The following is a 26,943-nucleotide window of genomic DNA, read 5'->3' as shown; positions in this document are numbered from 1 at the left end:
CAATTTCCATACCAGCAAAATTTACATACAGATGGCAAATAAATAAACCTTTCTGTGGCTTGGTCTGTCCTTCTTACGGTCAGCAAATCCTATTAGGGGCTTTATTAACTTGCTCGGTGATGGAGATGTTCTATCTGATCTTACGGGTCTCAGCTGTGCGAGCCAGCCCCCTGCAAAATGAAGTTTAACTCTCCACGTTTTTCTGCAACATGAAGTTGCCAAAATTGAGTTTCTTCTGTGTGCGGCTTTGGAAATACCCACCCTCTCATTTCTCATTCGAGTTCCAAATGGCCTCTCTCTCTCTTCTTCTCTCTCTTTTCTTTAACATCATGTATTTACAATTATCAAGAGAGTTTCAAGGGGTATAGATTGATCAGCATGTAAGAGTGCCAAGCCCAAGGGAGTCTGCGCAAGAAAGGAAAGAAGGAAGGAAGGAAGGGAGGGAGGGAGGGAGGGAGGGAGGGAGGGGGGAGGGAGGGAGGAAGAGAGGGAGAGAGAAAGGGCAGCTGAACCCGAGCAGGAAGCAGAGGACTCCGGGACCTGGCTAACTGCTAGTTAAAAGCAGCCCTTCTCCCACAAAACAGGGAAGGAAACGTGCTCACGGGTGAGCCAAGTGGAGCTCTGTACCCTGCAGACTGTTAGGAGGAACCAGGTGGATTCTAGAATTTCCTGCACCCCAGGAGAATTAAAGTGGAAAAGTCATCTCAGATCCAAGAAGGATGGGCCTCAGGGGAGAGGACTCGGTGCAGGAGGGTCTCAGCCATGTCTTTCCTTTTGACCAACCATGTTCTCCAGACCTCCAGTCCCGGAGGGAAATTCCTAAAGAGGGAACCCCAAATCCAGAGCAAGACCCGGAGTCTGATAGACCTGCTGGGCAGCAGCACCAACAAAGTAATCCACCCCCAGACTAAAAGCCGGGGCTCAAACTCGCAGTGCCACAGAATGGAGGCGGGGGCGGGCGGCTGGAGCGCTGGGAACTGGCCGCCACCGGCCACACGGGCTGTTGCGTTACTTTCCACCGCAGGCCACTGAGCTGGCTTTCCAGGTGGCCACAGTCAAGCCTCGTGGGCTGTGTGGCTTACATAGCACTGTTTTTTGAGACAGGGTCTCACCATGTTGCCCAGGCAGTTCGGAACTCCGGGCCTCAAGTGACCCTCCTGCCTCAGCCTCCCAAACACCCGAGACGCAGCCCTGGAAGCCAGAAGCCGGAGCTCCCAGGGCCGGCAGACCGGCCTCCTGTGGAGGCCCTGAGCCCCTGGTGTGCAGACGGCCACCTTCTCCCAGTGTCCTCAGGCAGAGGTCTCCCCTCCGCCTCTGTGCCCGAGTCCTGATCTCTCCTGACAAAGACCCGTGCTAGCGGCGAGGCCCACCCGGGGCCCCGTTTCAACCTGTCGCCTCTTCAGAGGCCCCACCTGCAAACACAGGCCGGTGCTGAGATAAGGGGTGGCTGGGCGTCGACGCGGGAGTCCTGGGGACAGTGCAGCCGCGAGGGCCTCCAGCCATGTCTGTTAGCGGCTGCGCCAGTGGGGACAGGTACAGGTGTGCTGGTTCCCGCTTACTGAGTCCCTGTCACCAGTCAGGGGCAGTTCCCAGTGTGGGGGACGCACATCCCTGCTGCCCAGAGCTGGGTTCTAGCGGGAAGACAGGCGACAGCCCAGTGAGCACTCCGGGGAGCCTCCTCCCGGTGCAGGCCAGCCTGACGGCGGGGCTGGCGAAGGGGGCCCAGGGCTGGTCAGGAGGCCTCTCAGGAGCGGGGACACTCAGGTGAGTGGTGAAGGGCAACGAGGGCCAGTCCTGCGGGGCTGTGGGGGAAGATCCCAGGGGCAGAGAGGACGGAGCACGGGCCTGGACAGGTGGCAGCTCGGCCTCCAGAGCCCAGAGACGAGGGGCTGGACCCACAGAGCAGAGGGCCAAGCGCGGCCGGCGACTTCTGGAGACTGGCTTGGCGCTTCACTATGGGATGCCCTGTGGTGTCCTGCTCAAGGCCACAGTCGAGACCACTGCGGAGACGGTCCTTTCCCTTCCCACCCGTCTTTCTACTTTTTGTTGTTGTTCTAATGAGTGGTACATGACAGCGGAACGCGCTCATACATCTTGCCAGATCACACACAAATGGAGGGCCGTCTCTCAGTTTTCTGGCTGTACATGTTGCAGGATCACATGGGTCATGCAGTTGTACATGCACATGAGGTGACAATGTCTGTTTCACTCACTATCATCCCTACCCCTTGCCCCTTCCCCTCCCTCACTCCCCTCTGCCTGATATAAAGTAACTCTACTCTTCCCTGCCCCCAGGGTGAATTAGCGTCCACATATCAGAGAAAACATTCAGCATTTGGGCTTTGGGTTTGGCTCATCTCACTTAGCATGATATTCTCCAACTGCATCCATTTACCTGCAACTGCCATAATTTCATTCTTCTTTAAGGCTGAGTAACATTCCATCAATATATATATATACCACAGTTTCTTTATCCATTCATCTGTTGAGGAGCATCTACGTTGGTTCTGTAGCTTAGCTATTGTGAATTGAGCTGCTATGAACATTGATGTGGCTGTATCTCTGTAGTATGCTGATTTTAAGTCCTTTGGGTATAGGCTGAGGAGTGGGATAGCTGGGTCAAATGGTGGTTCCATTCCGAGTTTTCTGAGGAATCTCCACACTGCTTTCCAGAGTGGCTGCACCAATTTGCATCCCACCAGCAGTGTGTGAGTGTTCAAATACTGCATGTGAAGCCTCTGGATTGCAATCCAACCAATGCAAAATGTGCATCTTTATTTCTGCTTCTTTCCTCTGGACAAAGTGAGCCTGACACCTCCATCCCAAGGCCAGGCAGAAAGTTCCTTTGGCAAAACCCAATGTGGCAAGCGTCCCGGAAAAGGCTTTGATTCCCCACTTGGAGGGAGACGGCCCATCTATGTGTAAAGTAGCAGGTGCAAGTGCATTGCCGCAAGTCACTGCTTGGACCCTGGGGGCAAGTGGCAAGTCTTCTTATTCCAAATTTAATCCAACTCCAGGGACCCTCCACCAGCTCCAGCGACTGCTGGTCCTAGAGGAGCACAGGGTCCGCCAAGTCAGCAACCCTGTCTGCAGAGCTATCATCAAAGACTCTGCATAAATTCAGTTAGTTAAAATACGCTGGGATCCACGCTAGACCTGAAGTTGGAGTAAAATTCTCTAAAAACAAAGAGGACCGCATGTTAAACTTCTTGCCAAGTTTTGTAGCTTTAGACCACCCGCATAGGAAGAAACGTAATTAAATCATTTATCTAACGTTTAAATTATAGATTATGTCATTCACTATCTTCCTCCTTCTTGGTTTTAAGTGCAGTCTTTTCTGAGATCTTGTCTAGATACAGTAATAATGGTGGTTCAGAGCCGGGGACCACCACAGGGACACAGGGTGAATGCGCTCCTGGGCCTGGGCTGGTGGCCCAAGGGAGACCCAGGAGGCTGGGGCCACCCCAACCAGGGCCAGCTCTGCGTGGCCAGGCAGGGTCGTGTGTCCCTCCAGCAGTGTGGGACGTGCTTGGCACAGGGCCAGGTGCTGGGGTCGAGTCTTCTGAGCCGGCCAACAGCCCAGCCCTGGAGGGGCCAGGAACGCCAGCTCCCTGCTGTAGTTCAGGGGCCGGCTGACGCCTCCTGTCTGAGCCGTGTCCCCTCCTGCACGGGAGCCCAGCCAGAGCCCGGCCTGCATGCTCGCTCGCCTGTCTTGGTTTTGTTTTCTTCACCGTCAGGTCGAAAGGTCCTGCATCCGGCATCATTTTGGTGACCTGCAGGTCACTGAGAGGAACAGGGGGCCAGGACCAGCTGGGCGTGGGGCAGACAGCGAGCCTGGTGTCCCCGTCCTGCGGCAGGCCTCCCTCTCCCTCTCCGCCCCCTTGGCCCTGCCTCTCCCTCCTCCGCGCTTCTCTCCTCTCTGCCCCTCGCTCTCACTCTCCTGCCTCAGCACCACTTGCGTCAGGGCCCCGGGTGGGAAGAGGCCTCTGTGGTATAGAAGGGGCCAGTCCCCTGACCGGAAGGCTCTCCACCCTGGAAGCCACCACCAGGACACAGGATGGGTCCCCCGAAGAAGTTGTGGCCCAGGTGGACGAGCTGGCCGTGAGCTGGGACCTGTGTCCTCTCCTCTCCCCGGCTCCCTCCCACTCTGCCAGCACCTCGTCTCTTCTGGACCCTGGGAAGGCCTGGCGTGGCCAGTCCTGGCCTACCTGCTCCCGGCCTCCTGGCCCGCGCCCCACCAGCTGCGGTGTGGCTGTCATTTGAAGGTTTAGCGCGCGTCTGCGGCTGCGGGGGCTGCGGGACGACAGGTGGTCACTGTCCCGTCTGTAGCCCTTGCTGGCTCCCGACAGGCATTCCCGTTTGAAGATGGACAGTCCTAGGACCAGGGTGTGACCGCGTTTCCTACGGCGACTGCAAACACCCCCCAGAACGACAGGATTCGAAACTGACTGGCTCCATGAGAGTCCCCGGGTTTCCCAGACACAGGTACAAATGACGGCCACGCGGTGGGCGGAAACCAAGGAGAGGCACCTAAACCCAGGGCTGAGCCAGCTCAGGTGGATCCAGAAACGCTGATTAAAAAGAAAACTCCCAGTAAACAGCAGGCGACCAGGAGCCAGAGGGAAGGGGACGACGGAAGGAGGAGGGGAGGGAGGGACGCACTGGGACCGAGACACAGAAGCCACCTTCCAGGGCTTCGCGATTGTGTCGGAATGAATCCTACGGCCAAGTGTGACTAAAAGAGCAGATGAAGCCACCCCTTTACGTGAAGACCAACCTCGCCTAAAGTCAAGCAAGTGACCGGGGCTGGCGGCAGGGCCACAGCACCTCCCGGGCCTCCGCCATCCCTCTGTTCACTGCATGGTTGTGGTTTGCAAAAGGCAGGATTTTATGGGAAACCGTCTGGAGAGGCGACCGGCAGGAAGATCAAGTACGTCCAAAAAGGCCGAGGAGAAGCAGGAAGCGAATCCCGGGTGGCCGTCCCCCGGCCAGGGCTGAGGGTGGCGCCTCTGCAGATCCTCGGACCTCCCAGTCCCTGGGGAGGCTGAGAGGCTTTGGGGAGCGGCTCTTCCCGACAGGAAGGGGAGGGGAGCTGGTGGACTGTCCCCCTGGGAGGGGAGCAGAAGGGCCTTCCCTGGGGCCACGCAAAGCAGCTGGTGAGGCTTCCCCCTGAGAGGGGCTCCCCAGGGCAGGGCCTGTCTCACACCAGACCCAACGGTGGCGAGTCCAAGAGATCCCTCAGGGAAGGAGGGGAATCCAGCTGTTCCTCCAAACAGGCCAACAGAAGCTTCTAGAAAAGGTAACCTAACTCCACAGGGGGAGACCCCTGAGAGGACTGGATTTCGTCACTGATGTCAGGAGAAAACTGACCACTGCTCTGGCTTCTGGGGACTTTGAGATGTGTAGTAATGGGGACAAGGCAGAGGACACAAACTGGAACCGTGAGGGACTGAAGTCCACAGCTCTGGCTACCCCAGCGAAAGCCTCCCAGAAGTTTCGAAATCGCAACAGCCCCTGGGGCCAGTCTGTGGGCCTGCAGCTCCCAGAAAGGCCAGAGGGAGCCTGGGCACCCTGACCGTCCCTGGGGGGCAGCCGAGTGGCGGTGCGAGCCAGGGCCCTTCTTGGCGCTGCCGCGGCATATGCCACCCTGGCGGCTACAGAAACCCAGACAGACACCTCGGAAGGAGCCGTGGGTCCCCCTCAACGTGGCCGGCAGGAAAACCCAACTCCCGGCTGACTCAGCCTGCTGGACCTTTGCCAGGACCAGCGTGTCCCGTACGGCCGCCGGTGGCAGGCCCGCAGGGAGCTGCCTCGCCTGCCCGCTCACTCACTTGCACACTTGGCTCTCAGCTGCCCCCATTCCTTTCTTGGGTCCCAGAGTGTCCTTCCCCCCATTAGAAAGGAACCTGTGGACAAAATTAGGAGCAGGCGTCTCATTAGCCAGGAGCCAAACTCAGGCAGAACTGCCCTCGGAGCTAGGCGTTCATTCTGCTGCGGATCCCATAAAGCAGAACCTTTATAGAAAAGGAGCGGGAAGGAGCCTCCCACGGGACTGCCGGGCGTCAAAGGGCGTTGACCAATTAAAGACTAAGCTGGGTCCCGGCTCTGGGCCTTCCGTGCCTTACAAAACCCTCTCACAGTGTAGAGACATAAAAGGCTGGGTTTCGCTTTAGGGGTTCTAACCCCCAAATTGGGATCCATCTCAAAGGCAGTAGCCTGCTTCTCCGAACAATTAGATCCAGTGGCCAGGAGGTGGCCAGGCTGTTTAAGAACAATAGCTACAACGGCTTTGCTGGAAATGAGGCCTCCAGATTAACCTCGGGACACACGAGGCATGGCCCAAGTTCAGGCCTCTTAGAAGCCACGGTCATCCCCGGCTCAGGGGGAGGCTGACGAGCCGCCGGGCCTTCTCGCGGCTGCCCCGGCACCACGCGGAGGGTTTGTCGGGCTTTGGAGACGGTCACTCTACTCCCAACCACAAGCCCCTCAGGAGGTCAATGCGAAGAGCCTGCTGAGCAAACGTATGTCGGTCAGCGAGGCCTGAGAGCCGTCGTGCCTCTGGGAAGAGTCTCCAGAGTGACCTCCCCTGCACAGCACCTGACCCTCGGCCCTGCAAGCACTGGGCTCTGCCCTGGGAATCCCGGTTTCCGGCGCCCAGGATGCTCTTTGCCCGTATCCAGCACCCGCGTCCACCTCGACGGCAGGGGCAGGTGGGTGTCCTCAGCTCAGGGCTGCCTCTCATCCCACGCCATCCTTCTCCAGGAGCCCTTCCCAGCCACAGACTCTCTGGGGAAAACTGCGGGCAAGCAACAGCCCTTGAAGGGAAATGAGGGCCATTTCCGGACACCCTGAGTCCGCTGGAGCTCCCCACCTCCTCCACAGCCAGGGCCCCCGAGTCCCACGGTGGTGTCTTTCCTCCCTCACCGTCCGCTACCCCCGCCAGCTCCTGGCCAATCACACCTCCACCAGCCCAGTCATGGCCCAGTGCACTGCTGACCTGCCCACTGGAAACCCAGGAGGGTGGCCTTGGGTCCACAGTTTACTGCCAGGTAGGGTGTTGTCCACCATCCCCTCTTAAAGCTTTGGATTTCCTTAATTTTACTCTCTCTGTGACATCACTCTCTGTGACATCACTCTCTGTGACATCACTGTGTGACATCACTCCCTCTGTGACATCACTCTCTCTGTGACATCACCCTCTCCTTGACATCACTCTGTGACATCGCTCTCTCCTTGACATCACTCTGTGACATCTCTCTGTGACGTTGCTCTGTGAATCACTCTGTGTGACATCACTCTGTGACTTCACTCTCTCTCTGTGACATCACTCCCTCTGTGGCATCACTCTCTCTGTGACATCGCTCTCTCCTTGACATCACTCTGTGACAACTCTCTGTGACATTGCTCTCTCCTTGACATCACTCTGTGACAACTCTCTGTGACATCACTCTCTCCTTGACATCACTCTGTGACAACTCTCTGTGACATCGCCCTCTGTGACATCGCTGTGTGACATCACTCTCTCCTTGACATCACTCTGTGACATCTCTCTGTGACATCGCTCTCTGTGACATCACTCTGTGACATCACTCTCTCCTTGACATCACTCTGTGACATCTGTGACATTGCTCTCTGTGACATCACTCTGTGACATCTCTTTGTGACATCGCTCTCTATGACATCACTCTGTGACATCTCTCTGTGACATCACTCTGTGACATCACTGTGTGACATCACTCTCTCCTTGACATCACTCTATGACATCTCTCTGTGACATCACTCTCTCTGTGAATCACTCTGTGTGACATCACTCTGTGACATCACTCTGTGACATTGCTCTCTGTGACATCACTGTGTAACATCACTCTCTGTGACATCACTGACATTGCTCTCTGTGACATCACTCTGTGTGACATCACTCTGTGTGACATCACTCTCTCTATGACATCGCTCTCTGTTCCCTTCGTCTGAACGTCCTGAAGAAGCTGGTAGAGTGCAAGGTGCCTGCGGTCATGGTCCTTACGGACTGTGTTCGGGGCGGATTTCTGGAGTTTTTCTAACCTCCTCAAGCTGCTCAGCTGCCTGTTTCTCAGCTGGGTGCAGAAAGCCCCTTAAAGATCACGAGCTCAGGCAGGAGGCGGTTCCGTATCCCGGCCTTGGGGACAACCAAGAAGGCAGAGTGCTGAGGACCTTCCACCCGGCTCAGGAGCTCCGGGCAGGGAAGCCAGGATGTGAGGGGCCAGGAGATGAAGCAGCAGAGAGGGAAGGCTGTGGGCTTCCAAGAGCCCCCCGAGCAGAACCCGCAAAGCACTCCGCAAGGTCCTTGACCCCAGAAACAGTCTCCACCGCTGAGCCCGCCCCAGCCCGCCACCGACCCCTGCTAAGCCGTGGACGGTTCTTGCTGTCAACGCCTCCGCGTGATTCCTCCCCAAGAGACCCTCAGGGAAGGATGTATCCCGCCGTGACCCGCGTGGGCTTCGCTCTGTGACTGTCAGACTGCTCTCTTTAGAGGGTCAAGCCACGGCCCTGTGGGTTAGGGAGACTGGGTGGGGCTGGCTTAGAATTTCAGGGATCCAGATACAAGGAACCTGAAGGGCGTTGGTGGTTACCGCTGTCCCCGGGGTGGGTGGAGCAGGATGGACCCCGCAGTGCCCTCTTGCCTTGTGATCTAGAAGGCTGAGGTGCGGGCTCCCTTGCAGCTTAGGAAGCAGTGTCCATCCGACCCACGCTGCGCTGCGGGGATGCAAAGGGAGAACTTCCACCTGCACTTGGGACAAAGGCGGACGTGCTCCCCGGCCTGGGCTCCTGGCCTGACGGCGACCCAGGAGGCTGTGCCAGGCAGCCCAGTGCCCACTCCTGAGGCCCAGTGGGCACCCAGCAGTGGCAGGAACGCGCCTGGGCACAGGGCCAGGGCTGGAGTTGAGTCCTGAGCCCGTCCACACCCCAGCCTCGCTCGAGGACCAGGAACGCCAGCTCCCACCGTGGCTCAGGGCCCCCGACACCTCCTGCCTCAGCCGTGTCCCCTCCTGCCCGGCGCCCAGCCAAAGCCCGGCCTGCGTGCTGCTCGCCTGTCACCATCAAGCCCCAGGGTCTGGACCAGATCTAAAGGGAGGAGGTGGAGACCAGGCTTCCATTTTAGCAGAACCGATGGAGAGAGGAGTGCTCTGCTCCCTGAGTGCCAGGAGGGCGGCACCCGCAAACCCTCCCGGCCAGGACGCGTGGGCTACGTCCCTGACGAACACTGTCCCCGCAGGTCTCCCTCGAGGTGCTCGCTGCGCCCGCCCTGGACTCCTGCCGCGTGAACCAATCACGCACAGCAGATCTACACACGCGCGACGCAGCGGCTGGATCTTCTCTTCCACGGAATTCTCCGACGGGAGCGGTGATCTCACTGCCCGGTGTGTCTTGGAGATCCGTGGAGAGGCCTTTCAGGCCCAGGACACCTCCCACTTCGCCATCTGGACTCTGAGCTCCACCCCAGCACTAAACACACAGCGCCGCCCGAGACCCCGCACCACACTCCCCGCCCCCAGCACCGCTGGGCCACAGGGAGAGCCACTGTCGTGTGCAGACGCTGGCTCATCTGACACCCAGGCTCCACTCTCCCCTCGCGGGGAACCGTGACGTGGGCAGGAGGGGCCGGCAGGACGCCCGGCCACACAGGCAGCCAGCCCTCCGCATCCCTGGATCCGAATCCAACCAACCGAGGACCAAACCTGTGCAGAAACTAACCGCACCCGCCCGTCTCCCCTGTGGCCCGACGATGCAGCCGGCGCCTCCTCACAGTCTGCGCTGCCTCGGGTACCACAACGATCCCAAGGGGCGCAGAGTCCACCGGAGGGTGTGCGTAGGCCCTCCGCACACCCTGCCCTCTCACAGGAGCATCGTGGGACTCTGCATCCAAGGAAGGCCCGGGCCCAGCTCCCCAGAGATGCCGAGCGATAGCTGAACCTGCATTCTCCACCCCCCGGGGGACGGGTTTGGGCGCAGGAGTGGCCTGGCCATCGAGCGACAGTCAGAAGGTGTCGATGGGCACTTCTGAAAGTGTGTGCTAAAGGGGAGCAGGCTCGGGTGCACATGGCTCACGCCCCGTCTCCCCTTCCTTCCTTCTTAGTGAAGTGTAGACCTGATGGCCGTGACCGTGGCAGCCACCTTGTAATAATGAGGAAAAGTCCAAGAGTCGTAAAATCCTTGATGCTCAGACACCCTCGCTCCACGGAACCAACACCTCCCTGTGGCCATTCTGGCCTTCAACACGAGCCTGTCTTGGTGAGGTCAGGGTTCTCCTTGTGCAGCTGACCTTGGTCCCTGCAAGAACTGACCCTCAGGTCACCTATCCCCAGGCCCCTCCAATCTGGCTTTATCTCCAGAGTCCACCAAACACCATATTAAAGTTGCCGACGATGTCCCTGTGCAGGTGTGGAGAGCCCCCGGCCCTTGCTTGGTCCCTCTGCAGCACACAGCCCGGGCCTCGCGGCCTCCCGGCTGTGCGAGCTCATTCTCCTGCTTTCCCTGCTGCTTCTCTGCCACGGTTTGAGGACCGACCTTGTCGCTTAGGAACCTGTTGGACACTGGAGTCCTTCCGGGCTGGCTCCTAAGCCTGAGAAAACCTCACTCTCTTCCTGGTTCAGTTATTGTCAGACTTCCAGGTGCACCTAAGACGTGCGAACCTCCAGGCAAGACACGGGCAGGAGGTGGAGACAGGCGAGTCGGCCCCGCAGCTTGGCGGCCGCGGCACAGTAACAAAGCCGGCAAGAAGCAGCGACGGCGGTGTCAGGAGTGAGCGCTGGCCCGCGGGAGCCCCTCTGCGTCCCTGTGTGCTCAGTCCATTCTGGCGTGTCCGTGAGGAAGGGGCCACCAAGTCGCCTCACACAGAGGAACCTGGGCCCAGGCCCAGCAGCGAGGCCCCAGGCCCTGGGCACCGGTCTCTGGCCCAGAGGGATGCTGACAGGTGACTGGGTCGAGGACATGGCTGCAGAGCTGCTCCAAGGGCCAGCGGAAACAGAGTGGGATGGACACTCCTGGAGGTCACTGGACAGCATGGGGATGGACACTCTTGGAGGCCACTGGACAGTGTGGAAAAGGACACTCCGGGAGGCCACTGGACAGTGTGAGGATGGACACTCCTGGAGGCCACTGGACAGCAAGGGGATGGACACTCCCAGAGGCCACTAGTCAGTGTGGGGATGGACATGCCTGGGGGTCGCTGGACAGCAAGGGGATGGATACTCCCAGAGGCCACTGGACGGCGTGGCCCACGGTCAGCTCTGCTGCTCTGCGCACTGAGCGTGTGTGAGGTGTGACCATGGTAGAAAGCGTCACCAGGACACACGCAGCTCCTCGGAGCCTGTTTTCAGATCAACACTCCAAACAGGTGACAGGAGGTGACCGCAGTCGACCCCAGCACAGGAGTGAGTGGGCACTGCAGGGACCAGGAGGGCACAGTCGGGAGGCAGCGGGGCCCTGAGCCCGTTCTACCCAGACAGGATCCGGGTAGCCGCCCCCAACCAGGGCACCAGCTGTCCTGTGGCCAGGCCAGGCCAAACGAGGCCCCCCACACAGGTGGCACCCCACCTTCCTGCGCCAGGGGCGTGGGACCGCCCGGGACAGGGCAGGGAGGTCTCCGCACCTGCAGAGCAGGCCTGGACACGGGGCCCGGCCTCCTCCAGGGACTGCGAGGTTAAAGCGATAAGGAACCCGAGTGGGGCTTGGCACGGCCAGGAGGTCACCAAGTGACTGGCCTCGGCCGTGACCTAGGGACACTCGACTCCCAAAGCCACAACCTCAGACGGCACCTTTAGCACAAGCAAGTCCCCTTCACTCACAGCACCCTGGACACCTGGGCCAGCCTCGCTCCTACCCACCTCCAGTGCCTCCCACAGGGCCTCCCCGTCTGGTGGGGCCAAGGAGGCGGGCGGGGGGAGCTCGGCCCAGGACCACCCAGAGCCGGGGCCCCCACGCTGCACAGGGTCCGTCTGTCTGGGACACCATCGCCTGCCCGTCTCTGCGCTCTGGACACGTGAGCTCCGAGCTCTAGGCTGGATCTGGGCTCCCCCCACGCAGGTTCCAGAGCACCTGTGTCTAGGCACAGTTTTCTCAAGGAAAACCTGAGTTTTATCTGGGAAAAGATGAAAAAAGCCTGGAAGTCTGGTACCACCTGGGGTACACTCATCAAACAGGTGGCTGTGATTTGCATTTTTCACAACAGCCAAGATATGGAACATGCACGGGTGGAAAAGAAAACGTGGTACACACTATACGATGGAATAGCATTCAGCCCTGAAAAGCACAAGACTCTCTCCTCGGTAGCAACGCACTTGGCCCCCGAGGACCTGAGGTGAAGTGACGTGAGCCAGGCACACAAAGACAAAAGGGCACATTCTCATCTGCATGTGGCTCTGGAAGAGCAGATTCCATAGAAGCCAGGAGGGAAGGAGGCGGGGGAGAGAGGACGGCTGATGGCCCGGGTGCAGCTGGACACTATGAGTGACGTCTAATGTTCTGTGTGGCATGTGGGGTGATTGAAAACTGACAGAATACTTCAAAATAGCTGATGAGAAAGGGTTTTGAAAGTTCTCAATGCCCAGAATAAGTGTTTCAGGTGATGGATCTGCCAGTTACCCTCACTTGCTTGCACACTACATATTGAAATAAATAGTCTTCACTTGCAGATGGGGAAACCATGGCACAGAGAGATCAGGTAACCTTTGCAAAGTCACACAGCTGATTTGCAGCAGCACCAGGATCTGACCCCATGGCTCTGCAGTCCGCATCTGAACCACTGGGATCCCCTGCCTACCGGTTGAAAGGCCAGCCCAACAGGTTGTCTGCGTGGACCAAGGAAGGCTGTTTAAGGAAGCAGGGATAAGGTTCCAGGATCGCACTTGGTCTGGGAGATGCTGCCTTTGAGAGACCCTAGCATTTCAAAGTCTCTGGGGAGTCACAGGACCGGCCCTGTCTCCAGCCTGGTGCCGTCCCCCCAGCTCCGTCCACGCCACGCCCACGGGCCTCTGCCCACAGGCGTTTCAAGGCCCATGTTTCCAAAGGTCACCTCGGCACTGGGGGAGAACCAAGTTCACTGTCCTTCACAGGGTCCCTGCTGCAGCGCTCGGTGGGGACAGCAACGAGAGGCCTGAGCATGGCCCCCGCTGGCCCTGCCCATGTCCACAGCACTGAGAGGAGACCTGAGCCAATCCCGAGCACAGTCGGGCTTTGGTCCAGGCCTCATGGAGCCAGAGTGCAGCCTGTCCCGTCTCGTCCAGGGAGGACACGCTGGAAGAGTCCCTCAGGTGGGAAGGTCAGCACCTCTCCCGGGGCCTGAAGACGCTTCCAGAGGGTGCATTCCAGAGGGACATGGTCAGGCGCCACAGGGCAGCAGAATGGACGACCACTGTGCAGCACCCTGGCCAGGACTCGGGCCTCGGCCACTGTGGCCATCAGCCGGGTGGCCAGAGCATGAGGGCTCCCAGCTCCCCCGGCTATTGGCCTCTGCTTCCAACTCCCAGCAGGCAGGCCGAAGGCGCTCCCAGGCCCACCGTGAAGGCTGCTTCTGCCAACCTGCTCCAGCTACCAGGCCAGCCTCCGCCCGAGCTCAGGGCTGCCCTCTCCTCCCCGTGCCAGCCCCCACGCCTCTGCCCAGCCTCCGTCCAAGCTCAGGGCTGCCCTCTCCTCCCCGTGCCAGCCCCCACGCCTCTGCCCAGCCTCCGTCCAAGCTCAGGGCTGCCCTCTCCTCCCCGTGCCAGCCCCCACGCCTCTGCCCAGCCTCCACCCGAGCTCAGGGCTGCCCTCTCCTCCCCGTGCCAGCCCCCACGCCTCTGCCCAGCCTCCACCCAAGCTCAGGGCTGCCCTCTCCTCCCCGTGCCAGCCCCCGCGCCTCTGTCTGCCCTGGAGTCTCCGCCAAGCACAGGGGTAGTGCGACACCCCACCAGGGCCAGCTCTGCAGGGAGCTCCGCTTGCTCCGCATACTTCCGCCATCTCGACGCGTTTCCCTCTGACCGTTACCTACAGCAGACCCTCAGGTGCCCTCGTGGTGAGGCCGGGGCCCCATGCAGACGAGCAGAGCAGCCCGGCTGTGTAAGACAGGGGCCCAACCACGCACGGAGGCCCATGGCCCAATCCCGCCACCTCCCGGTGCCTGGCCTCCGTCAGGACCCAGCCTCCCTCCCTGAGCCTCAGGTTCCACACCATGGAATGGACGGGAGTGAGGCCTTGCGCGGCGGCTGGGAGCACTCAGAGAGGGACGCGGGCCGGCTTGCCTGGGGCGCGCGTGGATCCCCACCTGGAGCAGGCGTGAGCCAGCAGGCCCCCTGGTCAGACTCAGGCCACAGAGAAGGCCCCTTCTGGAACTCACACCCCAGAACCAGCCTGCTGGCCCTGGGGTTGCTTGTCCACGTTGTCAGCTGCCGAACGGCTCAGGCCCCTGGCTCTCGGAGCTTCCCTGACTTATTCCGTCCCCACAGCCACCCCAGGAGACGGGTCCCCCGTCCATCCCAGCCAACTGAGGAGGGCACTCGGCTGGCACGGGGCAGTCTCAGCACGTCCTACTCCTACCGGGAGCCTGTCAGCCACGACCCACACACGCATCGTCACTTGACCCTCCTAACACGAGCCTCCACCCCCTCACTGAAGGCTGCTCAGTCCCCTCACGGAAGGACACTGTCCCAGAGGCTCTTCACGCACCTGGAAACGGGGACTCCCTGATGGGACTGCTCTGGTGTGCGGCTTAGGGACTGCCTGACATCCCGGGGGGCCGTGTGGGGGCCTGTGACGTCCCCAATGTTGGAGGTCAGAGGCCTCCTGCCTGAGTCTCCCAGCGACCCACTCTTCACGTTGCGTTCCTGCCTTGAACATGCCTGCGTGTCTGCCTCCTCCTGGGTGTCCCCTCGCCTTTAAACCACTCCTTCCTCCACCCCAGACTCCACTCCTCCTGCGAGGGCCAGCTCCAGGCGGCCCTCTCTGCCCCTGTGCAACACGCACACACTCGGCTCGGATTCCTGAGCCTCACGGTCCTCCCTACCGGTGCTTGGACTCCACACAGGGGTCGCAACCTAGGGCTCGCAGCCAGGTTCCGGCCTCCGCGAGCTCTTGTGCATAAAGTTGTACTGGGACAAGCCCCACCCGCTCACTGAGGCTGCTTTCACGCTGCACCAGCAGACCTGGGAAGCCCCCGGGGTGGACATGGCCCAGAGTGCCCACCCGCCACCCAGCCCTTTCCAGGAGGCCCTCTGCCCGGCCTGTGTCTTCTCTCTCCTCCTGTTTGGGAGGGTCCCACTCTGCACAGAGAACCGCAGAGATCTCAGCAGGTGCCTGGTCAGCAGGGTGCCCGGCAGCAGCAAAGCCCACGGGCCCCTGGGAGAGCTGGGGAGGCCAGGCCTGGCCGGGAGGGCCCGCAGCTTGCCTAGCCGCCCACACGCGATGACGGCACCTGAACCCCGTTTCTTGGAGCATTTGCTTAAAAGGACCTGCAGCCGCATGGGTGCCTGACCCCTCAGAAGCAGGCTGTACGGCTCCTTTGAAAAGGAGTCATCAGGAAGGACAGGGCTCTGCCGTCCAGTCTCCGAGGAGGACAGCGTGGGCAGACACGGCTGGCATCACGCCCACGTCAACTGACCGCTGGTGCCGGGTCACCTCTCTGCCCCTGGAGGCCGCTCTCCTGCCCCCTCGCGCCTTTCAAATGCCCAGCCCACCTCTGCACACGGGGATGGGCTTCGGCTCCGTCCCTCCGGGCAGTGGTCACTGGAGGAGCTCTGTCCTCACCGCCCCAGTCCCGGCTGACCTGCCGAGGGTGGACCCCATCCCGTTAACCCGTCTCCGGGGCTGCCCGCCACTCCGCCCCACCTGGCAAAGTCTCTTACCGGAGAGTGAACTGGTCCGCCACCGAGCCGCTGGTCAGAGAGACCAGAAAGGTGGCCGTGTCCCCTTCGCGGATGAGGTTCAGCGGGACGGAGAGGGCGACGTTCTCATCCAGGCTCAGCAGGGACCACCGCAGGTCGTCCTGGGTCGGGTAGACCACCACGCTGCCGATCCGCTCCCGGGCGGGGGGCGCGCGCGGGGCGCCGTCCTGGCCGGCGTGGATGTTGTTCTCCCACTTGCCTTCCTCCTCCAGGGGACACTGGCCCGCCGGGTCGGCCGGGAAGAGGCTGAAGAACAGCTCCATGGCCGTGCCGCCCAGCAGGGCCGGGACCTCCTCCTCGGGCTCCAGGTCCAGGCCGGAGCTGAACCACTCGGGCAGCAGCTCCAGCTCGGCCACGCACAGCCCGGGCGCCCCCTGCAGCCGGCAGCTGGCGGCCACCTCCCTGGCCTCGGGGAAGGCGAACATCTTGACGCAGGGCAGGTCGTCCCCGGGGTCGCCGGCGTCCCAGCCCATGCCGGTGACGTAGAACAGGGTCTGCACCTTGGGTCTGTTGGAGAAGATGGAGCTGTCCAGGATGTGGGCCTTCAGCCGCCAGTTGAAGGGGAACTTCTCCAGGTCCCCAAAGGGCGTGGGCACCAGCAGGAGCTCCGGGGGCACCGGCTTCTCCACCCAGAAGGGGCCGTAGCTGGCGTTGACCGCAGGCGGGCTCCGGGCCCGGTGGACGAAGAAGGCCCCGGCGCGGGCCCGCAGGCTGGAGTTGCGTGTGAGGTCCTGCTTGGCCTCCTTCAGGAAGAAGGCCGCCTCTGCGCCGGAGACGCGCAGGCTGGCGGGCAGGAAGGCAGGCAGCGAGGAGAACCTCTGCAGGCCGTCCGCAGCGCCTCGGCCCGCGGCCACTGCGAGAAGGAGAGCAAACCGAGAGTCAGGCCTGTGCTGCTGGGTCCCCAGGTAGCCAACCGCCCGCCCGCGGCCACTGGAGGCCCTGGGACTCCACCCAGTGTGTCTGCAGGAGCGTCCCACACACGGGGCCGGGGCGGAGCCCCGTGGCCTCTGAAGCCGTGGCCCTGCCACAAGGTCGAATGTCACCCCTCCAGTTCTCGCCAGCCCCACACCCAGGGCCCGGGTCCTCTCGTCGCCCATCACCCTGCGGAGCACAGACGGCACCCGCCGCGGCGGCTCCCACTCGGGCCCCACCAGAGCCGCCGGGCCTGGCTGCTCAGGCTGCTCTCCCTCCCGCAGGCGGCACAATGGGGACACTAGACTCATCCAGAATCGCCGGAAGGAGCACGGAGCTCTGGCTGGGCAATTCCACTTCTAGAAAGTTCTCCTCCTGAAACACAGGGGGACGCCTAAACAGCTCTCCACGAGGCCACTGGCCACCTCAGAGAGAACCACAAGCAGACCTTCCAGTGTGCGCTGGAGCCGACGCCAGGGCTCGAATCCCGGCCCGGCCGTGTCCTGGCTGAGCTGCCCACTGCCAGTTACCTCACCTCTCTGTGCCTCCAGTGTCCACGGTAAAGGAGGCTAGAATCGCGGACTCCAGCTCACTGGGCTGCGGTGAGCGCCCGTGAGCCAGTGAGCAGGAAGCTCTGAGGAGCACACTGGCCTACAGGGAAGATCCGCCAACAGGTGCCTGTCCCTGTCATCAGATGTCACTTTATCCAGACTGAAGCCTGACCAAGAGGCAGCCTGATGACGCTCCAGCGGAGCGCAGACCGCTAGAGGGGCGCGGACTGCGGTTCCTGAAGGCACTTAAACATGAAAGCACGGACACTCGCGAGGGACGTCCACGCTGTGTCGTGAAACATAAAACATGAATTATGAGTGGCCACTGCCACAGCTTGAGTGTGCTCGCCTCCCCCCCGTGGCCGTGTTGGGCAGTGGAGCCCCGTGGGGGGCACTCGGGATGTGGGGGGCCTGGCAGATGCCCGCCTTCCCTGAGGGGAGGGTAGCTGAGAGTCTCTTCCTTCTCCGGGTGCAACCGCTTGCCCTTCCCTCTCTGCCATGAATCACAGCGGCAGGAGGCCGGGACCATGCTATGCTCTCAGAACCACCAGCCAAAATCAACCTCCAATCCTTATAAGTCACCCCGTCTCAGGTAATCTGCTGCAGTAACAGAAAGCAGACAGTCTCATATGATCCTACTCGGGGAAGAGATTAAGAAACATATATGTATATACCTTTAAATGCATATGTATTTATGTTTGGGTATCTGTGAAGCCCAAAAGAGGAAGGTTTTTTTGCTCTTGACCCTTTCAGCGTTTCTCCTTTCAGTGTGTGACAAGACTCGAGGATGGTTTTGTCCATGAAAATCTACAATGCACTCACAGAACTCAGACGCAGGTGTGTGCGGCTGTGCACACTGGCCTGTGTTTTGCCTCTTTCAAATGGGAAAATGCAAACAGCCAAAAGCCAGCCAGCTTTTTCAAAGTGAAGACAGCCCACCAGGAACCAGGGCAGCAAGTCAGCCAGGAACAGAGGTTTTTTCCCCCTCTTGTCCTGAAACAAACCTCTGCCAGCAGAGCCCAAGTTTCCGACCGATGCAAGAGGCAGTGGAACCTGACAGCAGCGTCTACCCTGTGGCCTCGTGAGGGGCTACAAGGCAAATAAACGCCACCCCTGGCCCCCCGCCCGGGAACTCGCTTTTCTGCAGCCATTACAAATCCCGCGAAAGGGACTTCTCTTGATTGGCATCGTTTTCTTTGCCTTTTTAAAGGACTGTTTCTAGCGAACTTTCCTCTTCTGCAGGGTGACAAAATTCTAATTAGGAGATGCTGAAAACAGACACGCAACTTGGGGTTGGCACATCCTCTCCCCAGGGAGGCATGGGAGGCCGGGCCTCAGCGAGGTCAGCACGGCCATCCCTGTGTCGTGTTAACTAGCAGAGGACGGTAGCCACATGTTCATCCCTGCCGTTATTTACCCAGCTGCGGTTACTATCTGCTTGCTATGTCCCCAGCTCTGTGGCTTCTGAGGACCTCACAGGGACCAGGTAGACCTGCCTTCTGCCCGAGGAATGGGCAACCTCTAGAGAAAGACCCAGCTCTCAATTCAAAGCAATCAGGAAACTGATCGCCAAGACCCTTCAAAACGCAGGAGTCCCCACCCAGGTATCCTTCTGAGGAAATCGCCAAGTGACCAGGAGGAGTCACTGGCAAGGATGCTGGTCAGCAGCAGGATGGGCAGCACGCCGGACGCTCCCTCAGAACCCATCATTAAGGGGTGATGCCACAGGTCATCTGAGTCTCGGAAACCCCGATCTCCGCTCGAGGGCAGTGTCCAGCAGAAACGCACGCACGCTCACAGAGCAGGAAGGCCTCCGGGCCCCCGCCGTGGGACCCCGGCCTGACCACACACTTAGACGGCTCCCCACGGGCACGTGCCTCCCAGGTTGGGGCGCGTCTGGGTCACAGCCGAGCGGAGGAAGGAACTACGGACAAGAAGCAGCCTCAGCCAGGGGAGCCCTCAGCTGGGGCCGCCGCCGAGGGGAGATCGAGTTTTGACAGCGTCCAGCGACACAGGGGCGCCCTTCCCGCCTTTCCGAGGACACTCAAGCGGGTTTTTGGGCTGCTTCCTCTGCCCCTCCAAACCAGGGGGCTACATTCCAGGCGAACCCGCCCGGGAGTGGCCGGCAGCAGGACCCCCGTCCCAGGGAGATGGCAGGTCCTGCATCTCCGGTCCAGCAGATCTGGACGTGAGAGGTTCACATTGTACCTTCTCATCAAATTTAAGGCAAGTCCAGGGCCAGGTTTTAATTCGGACGGACTTTCGGATGTGGAAAAGCGACTTCAATGGCCGCACACTTCGCCACGCCCTGGTTTCCCCGTGACTGGCTTCTTCCTTTATCGCCTGCGGAAGGAATTTCACGCCTCTTGAAAATGGATGGGCGAGACATTTGCTTCTGCGCCTCCTCTCTTTACCGTAGCCGAGCCCACTTCCGGCCTCCACAGCAGGCGGGCTTACGCTCCTGCCCCTCAAGCAAAAGGCAACACGAAAGTCACCCGCGGCCTCCGTGGGAAGCCATGAGCGACCGCTGCCGGGTCGCAGAGGAGAGGAGACCTCAACTCAGCGTTTAGAGGCCCCGAGGCTGTCCTGAGACAGGTCCTCCCCGGCCTGCGATGCTGACCCCTCCCTCCGATGCCCTGGGGTCGTCCAGAAGCCCACCCTCCTTCCCGCAGGGACAGACCACGCGGCCTGCGGGCAGTGAAGGGAGGCCCCGGCAGCCGGCTGAGCTCACAGGGGTGTCCACACGGATGGAGGGGGGGTGCCCAGAGCGGAGGAAGGAAGGACAGGAGGCCCCACCAGAAAGGACTTCCCGCTTCTGCCCTCGGGGAGCCGAAGGCAGAGTGAGGTTCAGGGCCAGAGGGAGCGCGAGGCCCGGGGCAGAGGCTCCGTAGGCAGAGGCTCCGTAGGCAGAGGGCTCTGACTCAGAACGCGGAGAGAGGGCGCCAGGGAGCCCAGAGAGAGCACAGGGTGGGCAGGGGCTGGCGGCCCCCAGGAACGAGGCAGCTCTCGGGGTGCTGGGAATCCTGGCAGGGACCCCGTGACGCCAGGGAGTGGACAGATGGCACCGCAGGCTTGGCACCCAGCACACTTCCTTGGGTCTGGACTGGGGACCCAACGGCCTGAACCCGAGACGGCCAGGGACTCGGAACTCAGTCCCTGTCACTGGTACACCAACCCACCCGGAAATGAACCCGCCAGTCCTGAGGCCACCCGTCCTGTGGTCACCCGTCCCCACCCAGGGGAAGGGCAGCGGCCTCTGAGATTCTTTCTCCAATTCACACACTTGGACCTGGAGAACCGGGCACAGGGGCTCCTCCCAGGAGCCAAAGGGCAGGTCTTTGGAGACCACTGATCTGTCCAAGGGTGGCCCTGACTAGCTGCGGGCAGTCCAGTGCCCCCTGCGTACCCGGGCACAACCGCAACCCTCAGTGGCTCAGGGTCGGAGGCCAGGGTCTGGAGGACGCCTCGGCAGGCGGGGGAGGCCTGTACTAGAAGGTCCCGGCGCTCCCAGCCGAGTCCCCTTCCACAGCCGGCTCAGCACCTCACTCGCCCTCTCCTGCCCTCTGCCCCCCAAGGGAAGCTCATCCCCACTTCCTCAGCTGCCTCCTCAGCGGAGCCTCCTCAGCCTGGGGCTTCAGCCTTCCTCCGTGCTTCTCTGACGTCCCGCCTCCCTGCTCCCTGGCCACAGCACGTGCCCAGCCAAAGGGAGGCTCGGTGGGAGGCTGGAGCGTGGAGGCCGGGAGAGCCAGGGCACGTCCACTGGTGGAGACTGCCTGCTGTGACTTCTGCCCCCACAGAGTCCTGCCTTGGTCCCAGCTTCCTGCCCAGGGACGCTGGTGTCCAGTTTACTGCTGAGTCTCGGGTCCCTCCTGGCAGAAGTTGAATAAATGCTTCTGGAAGGAATGGTCTCCAACGAGACCACCCTGGTGGGATGCTTGAGAGAGTAAGTCTCCCGAGCGCCCCTCCGAGACGCCCTCTGGCTTCCTGGGGGCTGAGAACGGACACCGTCTCACTCACACAGTCCTTGCCCACCTTGCTCCACGCCCACCATTCATTTCCTTCTCAAACGTCGCGTCGCCAGGTCGCTAGGCTGGGGGCCAGTTTTGCCAAGCGAGGGGCCGCGATTTTCATGTGGAAAGAGAAAGTGTCAGTCAGAGGAGAAGCGCGCCATTGTCGTGCCAGCACGTGGGGCCCTCTCGCCCGCCAGGCCGGGGGACTATCAGGACAGTCCTGAGATGACTGGCCTCCCTTCCAGAAAATGATGAAACTGAGCCACAGAGGTCAGCAATTCCAACACAGAGTCGGGATCCACACTGGTTCTTTCCAGAGCCTTCCGGTTCTTTCTACTGCCTGAGGTCCTCCTGGCCTGGTGGATCCACAGGGAAGGAGCCGGAGCCCAGTGCTCACGGCCGGTTGGTGGGCCCTGCACCAGCCAGGTTTCACAGCACTACAACCACAGGTGCCCGCTGCCAGCCTGACCTGCAGGTAGATCAGGAAATGGGTGTGTCTGACCCAGGGCGTCTCAGCACAGCACCAGGCAAAACAGCCAGCGATCAGACCTTTAAGGCAGAGGCGACTGCCACCTGGGAGCACCATGCAGAGCCCAGAGCCTCGGGAGGCACAGCGGAGCCGCCACATGGACAGACGCCCTCGGATCAGGGAGGCCGCTGCCAGCGACCGTGCGTTTGTGACTAGCCAGCAGGTCCTTCCACATCTCGGCACTGGAAACACTCGATACAGAAGCAAAAGAGAAAAATGCCCACTACTCAGCCACCGAATTCAGACGCCAGCAGTTAAAAACTAAGACGGAGAAAGTCAGCTAAGTTTTTCTGCCTTTTCAGGCCGGATAAGACACACACCAGGCTGGGAAGAAGGCGAGACCCGCAGGCGGACCAGCCAAAGCCCGCCAGTGCCCGCGGCCAGCAGCATGGGTGGTGCCCGCCTCCACCCCAGGTCAACCTGCTCAGGCTGGGCGGCCTGGGTGGCCAACCTGGCGCAACAGGAACAGGAAGAAGAGGAGACAGGAAGTAGGGAGGGAGGAAGCAGCCAGGAGCAGACGGGAAGTCATCAGGAAGGGAGGGAGGATCGCGTCCCTGCTGCCAGCTCCAGCCTCACAGTGCCCTCTGTCCCCTGCCCCTGGCAGGTGGCGAGAGGGAAGAGCTGGCCACAGGGACGGCGGCTGGCAAAGCCCCAGCCCAGTGTCTTGTGTCAGAGAAGAGAAGGGCACATTTGGGAATCAGGGCCAATACCTTACTAAGGGGCCCATGGCGGCCCACAGAGAGGACTGGAGGCTGGGAAGGCTTGAGTTGCGTGGCTGGTGAATCGAGGCTTCCGACGCGATCCTGCAGCCTCCAGGGGAGACCCGAGGAGGCTGAGCGGTGCTGCCTAAAACCTGCAGGGAGGCTCCTGACGGCACGTGGCATCCTGGAAGCCTCCCTGGCGGCGTCGGCAGAGCCGCGGACAGAGCGGAGGAGACCGGAGGCGGCAAGGCTGCCCTCAGGCTGGGCCAGGGAGACGAGGGGTTCACTGCACGTATTCAAGCTCGGGGAGACCGACGGAGGCCGCTGACTGGGGACTGTGAGCTGGTGGACCCGCTGGCCCTCCCAAGTGGCCCCGAGTGGCCCTATGCTCCTCAGATGCTGCCAAGGAGCAGCAGCAGGAGGACCACCTCCCTAAAAATTCAAGGACACCACTGGGCACACAGTAAGTGCTTTGTGTATACTCATGAAAATGAACAGCCAGGTCCAGGAGAGCCAGTCCTGAGGACAGGTCTTGGACCACAGAGCAGGGCCAGAGGGTCAGAGATGACCAAGAGCAACAGCAACAAAAACAAGCAGGGTCCAGAAAAACGAGGGTCAAGGGGAAGCAAGAGGAGGGTCACCATTGTCACTGACCAAGTGCTAGTCTGAGCATCCACAGGTACCGAAGTCACTACGCTGACTGCTTCACCATCGGCAAGATCCTTGTTACAGACCAAGCACTGCTGGGAACTTTCACAGGAATCAACGCCTCCACTCGGAAGGACTTAATCAGTATTCCCACTGATAAGTCAGGAAACGGAGGCACAGAGAGGTTGAGTGGCTTGCCCACATTCACACAGCTAGCCAGAGGTGGGATTCCACCCAGACGGCCCGGCCCCAGGCAGCCACGGGCTCTGCCCGCAGACCCCACCCCGGATGAGCCCAGGGAGGAGCAAGTGCGGGTCACTGCTGGACCCTGTCCTGAGAGGAAAGCAAGAGGCAGAGCTTTTTCCTGGTCCAGGAGAAGCTCCTCTGGGGACGCTCCCGATGTCCCTGGGGGCCGGCCAGTGTGGCCTCACCACAGTGCCCAGTGAAGGAGCCCGGCTGACGCCCAGCAAGGCGTAAGGAGGAAGGGCAGGCGGGGAAACAGGTGCGGGACCCCGCGGGACCACGGGGCCCAGGCAGGACGGCGCCTGGACGGTCAGGCCTGATGGAGAAGTAAGATCCCTGTGACCCTGGACGGCCCCCACACGCTCTGGGTCCTGACGGGGCTGCGGGACCAGGAGCCAGACCCCAGCCGGGCCTCAGGTGCCCCACAGGTGACCACAGGCAAAGCACAGCCTAAAACAGAACCAGCCTCTGTGCCAGGACATCCACCCCAGCACCCCGGAGGGGCACGTGGCCTCCACTTCCGCCTCCGTCCCCTGGGCGGGGTCTCCCCACTATTCAGCCTGGAGCCCACCGGGGCTTCTCCTGGTATGTGATGTGAGGTCCAGTCTGGGAGCCACCGGGGCCTGGGCTGCACAACTGGGGTGTGGCTTTGCGTGGGTACCTGGCCTCCACCCGCACCAGGTCACCGATAGGCGTGTCCACTCTCTCCTCGGTCATTTCCGGTGCACGCCGCGCCTTGACCTGAGGTTGTGCCCACGTGGCGCGCCCGCCTTCTGCCGAGGGGGCTCCGGGTCCTGCCGCAGGCCGGCCCACCTGACCCCTCACCAAGCGCCTGCACTCCGCAGGTAAAGGCGCCCATGCCCCCAGCCAAGCAGCCCGCCAGGGACCGCGCCGGGCTCCCTCCCCAATCCCCGGGCTGCACTGGGGGACGCGGACTCCGAAGAGGAAAGTAAGTTAAAACGAGGTCCTTGGGGTCTTGAGCCAGCACCCGGCGTCCTTGTAAGAAGGGGATACGAGGACGCCCAGGCTCGCAGTGAGGTGAGGACCCGGAGGAGGCAGCCCAGGAGCCAGGCGGGGCCGCGGAGGACCAGCCTCCGATCGCGGAGGCCCAGCCTCCGATGGAGGAACAAGCCGCGTCCGCGGCCTTGGTGACAGCGAACCGGCAGCGCGCACGGGGGCACCCACTGCCGCCCTCAGCCCCACCCGTCGGCCTGTCTCCTGCCTCCCAAGTCCATTTGGAGTCACCTGCCGCTGCCCTGGCCGACACCCGGGCGTGACCACGGGAGGTGCGGCGCGGTGCGAGGTCGCGGCCTCTCAACCCCGCAGGCTCTGCGCCGGCGTTTCCGAATTTCCTAGAGGGAGCAGGCGTTGCTCATCCCATCTAGAGAAATATGACACGTTGCCTCTAAGAAAGATTCGGAACCGGCTGTAAGTGGAGACAGACGGCACGCGTTCCCTCCGCCAGCACAGGGACACGAGGAGGAGACCCCCAACACAAGCAGCCGGTCAGAGAGGAAGCCCCAGGGCCGTGTTGAGGGCCGTGTTGAGGGCCGGGCAGGGGAGGCCAGCTGGGGTGGGGACACCCAGCACTGCAGAATCCAGAGGCTGCTCTGCCACTGGGTCCCCAGAGGGGCTGGTGACTCAGTATGGGACCCCACACACCATGAGGCCAGAGCGGGACATGGGCTGACAGCACGGGCACTGGCTATACTCTGCAGGTGGACGCTCCTCCCAAGGCAGAACTCCTCCCAAGGCCCACACTCGAAGTAAAAGGCAAGATAGTTGGTATTCATCCCCAGGAGCCTTTCCCAAAAAAAAAAAAAATATCAATTATTCCCTAGGACACTGAAATAACCCTCTAGAAAAATATAAGATGGCCAAGTGTGGATGTTGGTGCTCCACCATGAGAGGGTGGAGGTAAAGCAGCCCCGGTGTGACCATGAGGACCAGAGTTACATGCTAAGAACACAATGCAGGAAGTCAGAGCAGCCAGCCATCGTGTGAGACAAAAAGTCAAAGAACAGAGTTACTTTCTATTAGGTAGAGCGGAGGGAAGGGCGGGGAAGGGGTCTGGGGGAAGGAATGATGGCGAAACAGACATCGTTACCTCATGTGCATGGGTAACTGCATGACCCATGTGACCCTGCAAGATGCACAATCAGAAAACTCAGAGGTCATGCTCTATTTACGTATGATCTGTCGAAATGTATAAACGCAGTCTCTGTCAGGTACGACTCATTAGAACAAAAAAAATAAGTGTTAAAACGTAGAAGAAACTCCTGCTCGCCTGAGTTATTGTGGCCAAGGCCAAGGATTCTGTTCCTTACAGCCAAATGCAAACCTAAAAAAGGAAACAGAAGCAAGAAGGCAGGTAAACCAGCTAATCCTCATCTTTAGCACCGCTAGCTACATTTTCAACTCGAGTGCTTGAGGCAGGAGAGTAGCACACGGAGTCCTAGAAGTAATCCCGGGAAAACTGAAGGCAGGAATGGCCGGTGTGGCTGGCTTCGGGGAGGGAGGCAAGGCCGCGGAGCAATGGGAGGCTCCCATCTGACCCTGCACCACCGTCTCCAGGTGCGGCTGTGAGGAGGCTGTGTCTGCATGAACCCCAAGGCACAGACAGGCTTGCACAGAGTCCTGGACGCAGAGTGCAGAGGAAGGGGACACTGAGGGGTCACACCAGTGGCAGAGAGGGCCACCCCTCAGGGTTTAAAACCGCAGAATGCCCCTGCAAGGCCCTGCCCACAGCTCCTCAGCCAGGGGCCTTCCCAGCCTCTCCTGGTCCCAGTCGTGGCCACAGGACTTGAGCACAGTGTCACCCAACACCTGAAAGCCAGAATCAATAGCTTTCACCCTCCGCTGGGGAGAAACGGCAGATACAAAGGCCCCGGGGTACGGGGGAGCCACAGCTGGAGGAGCCTGGGTCCCTGCATCCCCACGCGGAGGACCCCTGCTGCCAGACACAGAGACCACGCTGGATCTGAGGAGAGGTCCCCCTGGGTGGTGCTAAGCCACAGGTGGGTTGTCATAGCAGCCCACAAGGACCAGCCACCCGCATCGGAGTCCGGCCGCACTTGGACACTTGTGACCGGCCCCTCCGAGAAGTCTAAACACCCAGCGGACCTCCTTCTCAGTAAACTGCTTCAGTTAGCGGGAGGCAAAGAAGCAGAAAAACCAAAGTGAACACGTGCTAAGCCACCGTGAAAGGCCGCCGCGGAGCTCCAGATGCAGACGGCGTTATTAAATGGATTATGTGATCTCTTAGTGACAGTGATTTTGACCTCCTATAGATACCATCAGCTGTTAAGCAGCAGGAAATTTTGATGACCTTGTTCTAATTTCCATTTATATTTATTCTAAATTGGACACCTTGGAGATGGTTTAAATAAGAGAAGAAAATTCACTAAGTAATCCTGACAGCTCCATCGCCGTCTGATCAGGAGGCAGCTGAGCTCA

The 26,943-nt window shown here is 60.8% G+C and overlaps 1 protein-coding gene across 1 annotated transcript in view; it reads right to left on the bottom strand.

Annotated features, from left to right (window-relative positions):
- Tmem132b (transmembrane protein 132B) overlaps nt 1-26,943 on the bottom strand; it is a 339,703-nt gene that overhangs the window by 204,432 nt on the left and 108,328 nt on the right. Inside the window, exon 2 of the mRNA XM_047559883.1 lies at nt 15,855-16,746. Coding sequence (XP_047415839.1) covers nt 15,855-16,746 — 892 coding nt within the window. The remainder of the gene's footprint in view (nt 1-15,854; nt 16,747-26,943) is intronic.

This window comes from Sciurus carolinensis, chromosome 8, assembly GCF_902686445.1.
Source record: "Sciurus carolinensis chromosome 8, mSciCar1.2, whole genome shotgun sequence".
Classification (NCBI taxonomy): Eukaryota; Metazoa; Chordata; class Mammalia; order Rodentia; family Sciuridae; genus Sciurus; species Sciurus carolinensis.
The sequence above is the reverse complement of the archived record's forward strand: the minus strand, read 5'-3'. Positions and strand labels throughout refer to the sequence as shown.